Below are 11208 nucleotides of genomic sequence, written 5' to 3' on the forward strand. Positions count from 1 at the left end.
TTTTTTTTTTTTTTTTTTTTTTTTTTTTTTTTTCTGGGGGTTGGCGAGGAGAATAATGCGGGCAGATTGATCACGTAGAATACTATTCATCAATGCAAAATCTATGCTTGGTATACGGCGTTGAAATTTTTTCCATAAAATTGTGATGAAAAGAAAATTTATCATGTAACAGCTAATCAGATTATCAGAAAATAAAAGAAAGATAATCCATCCATAAGGTAGGGCTTTAACTGAAATTTCATGGACTTTAATGAAAAATCAATAAAAACTGTAAATTTCAAAATCGGTAGATTAAGTACTAAACATTCATGTTTATTTTCTCTCTAAAATTGAAGAACATTAGGGAATTCTCGTCTTCCTGCTGCTCAAAAATTTGGACTTTCATTAAAGCTGCATTGAAAATTAAAAGTGGCTAAATTCTTTCCTCCAAAATCAAAATCAATGTCTTCCTCTTGAAAAAATAAGTTAAAAATATTAACATAACAACCTTCGCACAAGAATTGAATAGAATCGTCCAGAGAAGGAGTGAGCCTTCTCGATAAAAATACAATATGGAGCCAATATGTTTTATTCACTTTCAAGGAAAAAATTCCAGCCAACGAGAAATTCATAAAAATTTCAAAATCCCTCAATTTCCGTTTAAAAATTGTCGACAGGTTTTTAGTGATCAACAATTAGCGGGATTGGAAGCGAGGTTCGAGGCCCAGAGGTACCTCAGCACCCCCGAGAGAGTGGAGCTCGCAGCTGCCCTGCATTTGTCCGAGACCCAAGTGAAGACGTGGTTTCAAAATCGTCGAATGAAGCATAAAAAACAATTGAGAAAGATCAATAATAACGGGGGGAGCAACGGGAGTCTCTCGGGAGGTCAACAGTGTGGAGGACAACCCGCCTCAGCCACTTCTCCAGGGGGTAATTCATTTTCCTCTCCTTTCCATTCTTGTCGTTATAAAATGTTTTACGAAATTGTTTAAAAATGCACCGCGTCCGCGCTGCAAAGGTCGGGTCAGAGGCAGTTGCGCGACATTTTGTTGTGTTATATTTTCGTACATGTCGATCAAACAACATATAGTTGTGTCGGGCAAACTGACCGCCTAGTCCTCCTACATCGTTAACCACTTTACACTTCATCAATAGCCTTTCTCCGTCGCTTGCTCCAACCAACTGAAATAACCGTATGGGAGCGTTATGGTATTAACGGTGAACATTTTAATTACACGTGTCCACGATTTTGTTGATGAAGTTTGGTTGGGAGAGGGCACTCAGAAATTCTATTCAAGTTTTATTAGAATTTTTTGAAGATGCCTATTTGTTTTTTGCACCATTTCTGTAGGAGATTATACAATTATCCTTTACCGTGTCATTTTGCTAAGAGATATTTCATAGAAAAGAGAAAGAACAAAATAGAAGTTGTTCCGCAGTTTTTAAAATTTTTTTCTCATAATAACATTCAAGGAAAAAAAATTGAGATAATCACGTGCAAGAATTTTTCCAGAAAAAATCACAATAGAATAAGTTATACAGAAAAATTAATATCTGTAGACATTTTTCTTCAAACAAATATCTTGACGCAAAAAACAAATAGAAGCAGCCTAAAACTAATATAATTTTCAATGAAAAAATTCAATAGAATTCTCCAAGTTGTTCTAATAAAATGTTTTCGTCCCGGTGTTCCCCTGGATGCCCCCACTCTCCTGTTTATTATTAAACTCACCTGGATGAGGCATTAGAGAATGATAAAGATAAGTTCATCTTGACTTGCCAGTCTCGTTCAACGGTTTGGTAATTGCAGATAACTGCGTCGCTTTAGAATACTCGACACGATCCTAGCGACGAGTCACCGCATCGCATCCGTCTAACCCCATTTACCTTTGCCTCGTAGACCCAAAATGGCTTCTCAATTCGTCTTCTCAAGATGGTTGGGGGGGAAAGACTGGGGTCCTTAATAGAGTTAGCCTGAGACATCTTCCAAGGAGGTAGGCTGTAGGATGCACGCGGGGATGGGGTAAAGGAAAACGTAGTCTAACGGTGGGAGTGGTAGTCGCCGGAGTACTTGTGAACTTGGGTAACTTGAGTACTTTTCTCTCTTACTGTCTCAAACCGGTGCCCTTGCTTCGGCCCAGTGATGCTTCTTATTGGGAGATTCGTGGCTCTTTCGCAGGAAATTATTCAATTATCGACTAACATAAGTGCCTTGTGTGGACCTGCATCTACGCAAAGGTGTTTTTTTTTTATTTTAATTATTGGAAGAATCTTTTTAATTTAAATTCTCCGGGATTAGAAAATTGAATGGGAAAACGGTTTTTTTAGAAGAATTCAGTTATTCGTCTCATCTCTCGTAATTCTCTTAAAATATACAAATTATGCAAATTTGCTATGCGTATTTTAATGAATGTTTTTTCATAGAAAAAATCAATAGATCGGACAGTGAAATTACTCAATTTTTCATTAAATCAATCGTTGAACTTGTTTTATTCCTCTTAATTCCCCCAAAATACTCCCTCGAATATTCACCGCTGTCGTTTCTCATGACACAGACAGACCAGTAGATTTTTCCCTCAATGGCGGACGTGAGTCCCACGCAAGTAGTAACGGCGCGGCAGACTCAGACTCGGACGAGATTCATGTCGCCTTATTTTTTCAATCAAAAACAAATTGTTTCATAGAAATTCTATTGCATTTCTACTAAGAATATGACATTTGTTTTAAAAAATTATGCAACTTTGACCTGTAGTATATGTATTAATAAAGATTTTTCATAAGAAATTCGGGAAAAAAATTTCCATTTTTTTTTTCAATTTCAAAACAAGAAACCAAAAATATAACGGAAAAATCTTATAAAATAACTTGTCAAGGATTTCTGTAGAAAAAAATCGCGGGAGAATAATTTATATACAAAACTAAAAATCTATTATTTTTTCCATTGAATATCAACAAATCAGACGGAGAAAGGCCTTAATTTTTTATAAAAATCCTCGTCATAAAACCGTTAAACTTGTCTCATTTTTCTCAATTCTCTCAAAATACTTCCTCGAATATTCACCGCTCTTGCTTCTCGCTCATGAACCAGAAAGACCAGTGGATTTTTCCCTCAACGGTGGACGCGAGTCCCACGCGAGTAGTGATGCCGCGGCAGACTCAGACTCGGACGAGATTGATGTTCTCGGTGACGAAGCTCCCTCACCGCCTCAAATGGCATCGTCGGCTCTTCACCTACCGAGACGCAGTGCATCTGTGTCATCGCCAACAGGCTTCCACCGATCCAATCATCACTCCAGTCTGAGTCACTCCCTCCAGTCACCTCCCCAGGAGCAACCACTCCAGCGTCACCATCGCTGAAGAATCTCTGATGTTTTCACCGTCACCGTGAAACTGGTGGTAAAGCTTTTAGTTTCATTATCTAGGGAACAGACGTTTGCATTCCTTATCGGTGTATCTCGATTATTCGGGTGTAATGAATGCAGCCAGACAAATGGTTTATTTGAATCTACCAAACTATATTCAAATTAAATAAACTCTTTACTTGATTCTAATAGACGATTCATTTAATTCAAACAATTCTTCAATTTAAATAAACCATTTTTTGTGGGTGTAGTCATCGATAGGTGTACTAATGTTGTACAATGAGACACGATCGACACAATTTCATAGAAAAACCTGGCGAATTCGTTAGAAAATTCATTTTTATTCAACTTTTTATTGGTTTTTGGTTCAATAGAAAAGTCAATAGAATTCGATTGTTTCCATACAGCTAATAAGCTGTTCTCTTCTTCTCGTCAAGAAAAGCAAACAAAAAAACTTGGGAAATTCGAGCCGAGAAAATTAAAGAAAATATCTCAATTGAATCAGTTGTATAGAAAAATCGAGCTCTATTGAATATTTCAGTAGAATAAAAATCCAATAGAATTTTCTAACCAATTCGCTAGGTTTTTTTTTTTAAACCTCTTCATCTGTGGAGGCATAAAGCGACATCAGTAGTTACATTCTTTGAAATATCTCGAAAATGTATCTTCATACCGGATATTTAATTTTTCGTGGACATGACAGAACCTCCTGTGAATCAATCGAGGTATGCTTCAAAAAACGAATGCAAATGGAATCTATTTTCATAAAAAACCGGAGTGCTAGCGATTGCTCATCCAGCGAGTCTCGATGCCAAAGAACTATCATTCAGTGATGAAGAATGAGCCAGAGTGTATCAAAGTATTTCTTACGGTGAAACCTGTACATAAAATACTTAACAACAATATTGTTAAAAATTAAGTAAAATAATTAGATGAAGAAAATTAAAATAATTACAAAAAATCTCGAGGCCCATATTCAATCAAGATGTTTCCAAATCCAAAAGTTTTTCATTTCTATTAAAAAGTATCCAAGTATCGTGTTGTTTTTGGAGTTTTTTTTTTTTTCAAGTTTTTTTGCTCTATTGTTATTTGTATTGTTCATTAGAGTAGAAAATTTCCCCGCGAGAATTTTTGTGGGAATAATTTCAAGAGAAGAAAAGTTACATGGAAAATCCTCATTTATTGAATATCTATTGAAATTCATGCGAAAACCAATGTTTTTTCTCGCGCAAATGCCAGTTATTTACGAATTTTCAATGAACAGGACTTCATAGGGAGAAAAAAGTTGTCGTTTTCACAAGAATTCGCGGTTTTGAAATAAAACAAGTGTTAAAAACTCCCGATTTTCAGTAACTTTTGCATTAAACTTTTGCTCATTTATTGGTTTCATTGTGAACTGAATTGATGAGTTATTTCCCGCAAATTTTCCTTGAGTTAGAAGCAAATTTTAAATCCGTAGAAAAACATTTTCCCCAAATTGTCATGTTCCCGTCGCTCTGATAATTTTTGCCATCCCTGCATAAAACCATAAGTAGATGATGTCGGCGATTGCGCCGACGGAACCTGTTGCCATAAGAGTAAATCGCGGCTGTGCGTAATGTTGTGCCGAGCCCACTACACCCTGTTGACGCAGACCACTGGGCTGACCTGAGTAGAGAGACAAAGACAGAATCCAGAGAGACAGTGACAGAGAATGAGAAAGGGAGAGGCGGAGCCACACGACGAGAATACGTCGTGCAAGCTTCCAGTTGGGGGGTGAATCCTAATACCCAGATAATGGGAAGTAATTGCGAGGGATCAGAGCAACCGTAGCTACTCTGTAGAATTCGAGGCATGTAAAGGGAGGGGGAGGATGGGGCAGAGAGTGAAAGCGAGTGAAACACACCGGCAACGAACAGCGGGGATACGTAATCATGTTATTGGCACGAAATCACGGGGCACACGTTCTCAAATACGAGATATCGCCCTGAACAAGGGTGTGCGTGACGTAGACAGATGAATAATAAAAATAAAAAAAAGCAAAATGGAAAAAATTGATGAAAAGAGTTTTGTACAGTTGTACGTCGAGGGAAATTGAGAGTGCAGTTTTATTTTTCCATGATATTGTTAGCGCTTTCATTTTTTTTATTCCCTCATAGGAGAAAATTAGATCTGAAATTTCCAGTAAAAAATCTTGAAATTTTACACAATGACTTTTGTTACTGATATAGTATATCAATCAATGCTCTACCTATGGAGGATTCTATTTATGGAAAATTCAGGCAACTATTATTTTGAATTTTCGATATGTTGAGAGTTCAATTGAATAATGTGATGTTTAATTAGCGCAATGAGTTGGCGAATTCAAGCTGTAATTACAATTTCAATAATCACCTGACATGAAAATTTTAATATCGTTTAATTTTCAATATCATCAATGATAATCATAATAGTTATATTGAAAATGAAATTATTGTTTAGATTTGAAAAATTGAGATTCCATCGTCTGTTTGTGAAAAATCTTCAAGACGGTTTTAATTAAAGTTTTGTTATCTTAAAATTCAGAGATATTGCACATTTTATCCACAAGTCTATTGAAATTATTCAGTTTAGCACTTCAGTCTTGCAACTGTTCAATTCCTTCGGAAATGAGAAGAACACAACAATAATAATGAGAAAAAAAAAGAGGAAAATGTAGAAACACTGATATTTATCAAATTATATCGACAAGATTACTTTGATAACTTAATTTACCCCTTCACTCGTATAATTGATCAATTAATTCCGGACTGAGCCCCGAATAATTCATAAATCTATCATTCCAAGCGTAAAATAATAAACACTATCTGAAGGAAAGATCACAAAGATCACAGGGGTGTGCGACATGACGCGTTTGATGTTTTTCATAATCAACTCGGGCATTTCCATTCATAGGTACAGCATAGCCCCAGGTAGCCGACTCAATCCTCACAGTTGAGTGGTTGCTCATAAATTAATGCGATCACGGCTACTGTTTATGATGTTTATTAGATTGAGTTAAGACGGCTATTATTATGGTACCGTAAATAGAGGGATGGAGGGTACACAGATGTATTTGACTGTGTGGGACTGTGTGGCCCCTCGGTGAAGTAGTCACTCTGTGGAGCACGGAATGCGACGAAAATAATGAAATAAAGGACAATGAAGTGGCGCACTGGATGGCGACTGGGGGGTAGTGGGTGTATCAACGAGAGATGAAGGAATAGAGGATGACAAAAAATACAATGGGAAAAGGGGCAAATGGCTGAGTGAGAGAGTAGGTGCTACGGGGTACGCACCTACTCTCTAAATGCAGTGGGCGTGTTCCATTTACTTTCATTATTTTTCCCTGCAGGAGGGTTCAAACGATACGCACCTCTGGCATTATGTCCCACCTTTCGGATGAACATATTAAATTCAACGTGCACTATGCGGTGAGAATACTACTGCTACTTTTTTTTTTTTAATTGGGTTTTTAATTTTTTTATTTTTTAAGAAATTTAGGAGTATTTTCCATTAAAAAAATCAAAAGGTTTGAATTACTTTAAAAAAATCAATATGAGGATTTTTTTTTAATTCTAAATCATGTTTCCAATTTTGTTATTACTAAACATGACGATGAATATCATCTTTCATCTGGACGAAAAAATTCAAGTTTTGTGCAATTTCAATAAATTAATGAATTTTAAATTAATAATCAGAATTTATAACAATTTTTTACATTTAATTCAACATTTTTGTCCTAAAAAAAAGGGAAGAATATCGATTTGTTGCACTGACTTTTTCTATTGAATTATTTTGAGAGAAAAATTCCCTGGAAAAAAAAAATATATAAAAAAACATTCTTCATTTAAAGAAACATAACTTGTTATGTATTCATCGCCATTCATCCCCAACAACCCCGACATCCTGATTGTATGTATAACGTTACCCTAACAAGCTGTCAAGACGTCGGCGCGTGTCACTCGACTTCTCATCCCGACCAGTCGACCACCCGATAAACTCCCTTTTCACCTTGTTTTTATCGTTTCTTCCCCCTCACATCCAAAATCGGATGGTAGGAGCCACGACATAATGGAGCGATAGAGATGAAAGAGTGGAGTAAGGAAAGGAGGGAGGAGGTTTGGCTGGCCACGTGCCGCTTAACTTGATCACCGAGCAATCTGGCCTCGTTTCAACCTCGGGCTTGCTCAACGCTTTCCAACCTCGGGAACAACATTGTCGTAGTTGTCCAGTGAACGGGAGTGCAGATATGTACCTGATTCGATTTGGCATATGCGGGATCAAAAGGGATGGAGCTTGGTCTGGCGTGGGTACCGTGAGAAACTAGTGGTTCGTCATCTCCAATGGTTTTGTCAATCAAAAGACATTATTTCTTTTATGTTGTAGGAAAGAGGGTGGGGTAAAAAAAAATTCATTTGAACATTCAAATTCAACTTATTTTTATATTTAAAAGTTCATTAAACAATTATGTCCATTTCTAACTAATAAAGTTTATACTTCGGTTCAAGAAACATTAGCTTCTGTTTGACAAAATATTGATTTTATGTAAATAAAATCTATTCAATTAATATTAATGTCAATTAAATAAACGATAGAAAAATACGAAATAGTGTGACACGTACACAGGGATGTCTCAACGAGCGAGCTTTACACGATTTTTGCCCTGTTCCCTATTGAGCGACTCCGAGAGCCTCCAATTAGTCACTGGTTATTTAGTTACGTGTTTTTTACCGGCCCCTTGATGACAGAAAAAATAAACAGCCATAAAGGGTGAGATTCATATCGCTACGACGTGTTTAAAAATAATTACCACAGAAGATTCAACGATAGTCACGGACTCCTCACCTCTGGCCGAACTATAAAACTCTTCTCGAAGGGTTTCCGTCCACCACCCACCCCTGTGACCCGTTCTTTTACTGTCAAGTGGCTTCTCATTGCACGGGGCATAAAGGCACACACAACAGTTCGAAGCTCCCTTTCTGTCAAGGCTAAAACAACGAGAACAAACAGCACTTGCATCCTCATCCTCATCCCACCCCTCCCTTTTTTCACAGTCTTGGTAGGCTCGGGGTTCTTCTACTTCGGGGCCTCACTCTTCCGGCACTCTTCAAGTGGGCACTCACCCTACAACCACTCACTCTATCATCAGCGCTTAAAGAAGTAAAGACTGGAGACATACTCGATTTTGTTCCCCTCTTCCTTTCTATTCTCTCCGAGTTTTTGAGAGATATGGATGTTTGGTAAGTAGATGAAAATCCGTTTTACGATGGTGGAACAAAAAAAAAAATTGGAATTTAGAGGTAATTATTTTACCCAAATTTTCCGGATTTCCATTAATTTCCCTAGAATAGTTTAACTGAAATTTACAATTGAATGGAATTCAATTCAGTGCAACTGCTACTCGATTTGAATTTTCAAGAGATGTACCGAAAATTTCAGCCAAAAGATTTCAACTGTACAATAGTCACTGTATCTCTGTATACATTATAAAAATCCAAAAAATCCAGTTCTGGTGATGAAAATTTTCTACTTGAAATGAAGATTCCACAAGTAAGGGTCACAGGAGTCAGATTAAGACTCATTGATTGTTCTAAAGGGGAATAATTATAACGAATAAAACCCATAAACTTTTAGCATTTTTTATTGTTTACACAGAATTTAGATGTTATCTTAATTTTCTTCGCGATTGATTAATGCAGCAGAAAGACGAAAGACATATCAATCTCTTCGGGAATAAATCGAGGCTTGTTAGGAGGTACAAGTTCACATATCCATCTCCATTTAATTAATTTGTTGATCTAACAAATGTTCATTAATAATCATACATGGTCATCGCTTGATCCTCGCAAAAGAATTCACGCATCTGGATTCGTAAAGTATCTATAATATTAGATCTTGGAATTCACAAGTTGCTACAGATCAATTACTAAAAATACCAACTTCTTAGATTTTTATTACTCTTTGGCTCCCCTTTATTCTCATTCAATCGAATAATTAAATTGTTATGTTGAGAATACAATCCCTAGGTATAACGCACATATGAGCTGCATGTTTCACACTTTAGAGAGCGCTAATATCATTTTGATTTCGTCGGTTCATCGTTTTTATAAAAAATCCACGATACGATTCCAATTTTCATGAGTTGAAAAAATATCAGATCACTGAGGAATAATACACTAGGCACGGAGCTGAAAATCTCTTCCAAATTCTTATGTCTTTTTTCAATGCATATGGAAAAAATAGAATAGAAAAATCGAGCAGTTCATTCTATTATTCACAATTATGCAACTTTGTTTTTCAATAGATTGTTTTTTAAACAAGTGTATAGGCGTTGACTTGTCTACATATCCAATTCTGGTGGCATTTATTGAATAAAAATAAGAATTTCTATATAGAAATACAAATCTATTGGCTTTTTTCTATCAACTTTTTCCATACGTGAAATCAAGAAAAACGAAAACTAACCAAAACCTAATCATTCAATTACTCAACATTTTCCATAATTTCCATAATTATCAATTAATCAGATCAACATGTGCCTTCTCGGTTAAAAAGAAATAACGTAGCATTAAGACAAAGAGGGAAAAAAAATTATATACAAAAGAAATGCATATGGGGCTCAGCTGTGGTGGACCTGTCTACCGCAGTAATACGCTGACATAATAATACATAAAATACTTAATGCAACATAATGATTGATTCGCTCGTAAAAATTATGGTTTATCATGGATTCCATAGCAGTCGTCATTAACAGCAATAAACTAACAAAGGAAAAATAATGAAATCTTATTTTTTTTTTCAAACTGAACACAAAAATAGATCGGTGAGTATAAGTTGATAGCGTAAAAAAAAAAAATTGCTCTCAATGAATATCAAACAGACGATAAAAAATTAATATCACCTCAGAATCATAATTCCCAGAGAATTCATTCAATTCTGTTCTCAACATTCTCAATGTCACAATAGATTTCTTTTACTTTACTTCATTATCTTAATAAATGCATCAAATTTAGTCGTTAAATTTTCATCGTTTCGTAACATTCTTCGTAATAAAAAAAAAATTATAGCACAAAACTTAACGTGCATATGTACAAACTGGCACGCATAGGGGTCTCTCAGCCTGCTTATTAATTAATCAGCATTTTTTTTATATTTCACGATCCATGAGATTAATTCATCCACTCGATCTTGTGGCATTATTTTACAACAATTATAGGGAATGTTATATTCCTCTGCTTGTTGATGAAGGCAAAAAACAAGTTAATAGAAATTAAAGTACAGAGTTTGGCTGTGAAGTGGCAGAACAATTTGTCACATTTTGGTGAAATTATCTCAAATAGCAAAAATGTTGATTTTTACTCATTGTTTTATCACTTCATCCTCAATTCCAATTATTTTTGCAAAATTAAATGGGAAATATGAGACGCGTATTTTTCGACTGCGATAAATAATGTTTTCTTTCAATTGCCTATAATTTCTTATTATTTTCCTCAAACAAAAAAACTGTAGTTAATATTTCCCATTCAACAAGAGAACAAGAGAACATCCTAGGACAGAGATGAAAAACTCAACTTGTTTTTTTGCCAATTCTATTGAAAATTATACGACTTTATGCATTTTTCTTATGTTTGATTATTTTCTATAAGAATTTTTCCCTTGTATTTTATTACGAAAAACATGAAATAATTGGGAAAAAAACGCAAGATTTATACCCAAAAATTTCTACAAAAGCGATGATACCATAATAGAGCTATATAATTTTCAATAGAGTTGATGTGAAAACAAATAGAATGATTTAACCGAGAGATCCCAGGGTTTTTCCATATGTTCCACAGAACATCCTCGGCAAAAAAAAAAAAAAAAAAAA

At 35.5% G+C, this 11208-nt stretch overlaps 1 protein-coding gene across 1 annotated transcript in view; it reads left to right on the forward strand.

Annotated features, from left to right (window-relative positions):
- Window positions 1–3336, forward strand: part of LOC107045312 (brain-specific homeobox protein homolog) — a 4335-nt gene extending 999 nt beyond the window's left edge. The window contains exons 2-3 of the mRNA XM_015267528.1: window positions 657–909; window positions 3068–3336. Coding sequence (XP_015123014.1) covers window positions 657–909; window positions 3068–3336 — 522 coding nt within the window. The remainder of the gene's footprint in view (window positions 1–656; window positions 910–3067) is intronic.
- Window positions 3337–11208: the final 7872 nt, after the last annotated feature.

The sequence above is a fragment of the Diachasma alloeum genome, unplaced genomic scaffold (assembly GCF_001412515.2).
Source record: "Diachasma alloeum isolate Michigan unplaced genomic scaffold, Dall2.0 Dall_scaffold_00914, whole genome shotgun sequence".
NCBI classification, from domain to species: Eukaryota; Metazoa; Arthropoda; class Insecta; order Hymenoptera; family Braconidae; genus Diachasma; species Diachasma alloeum.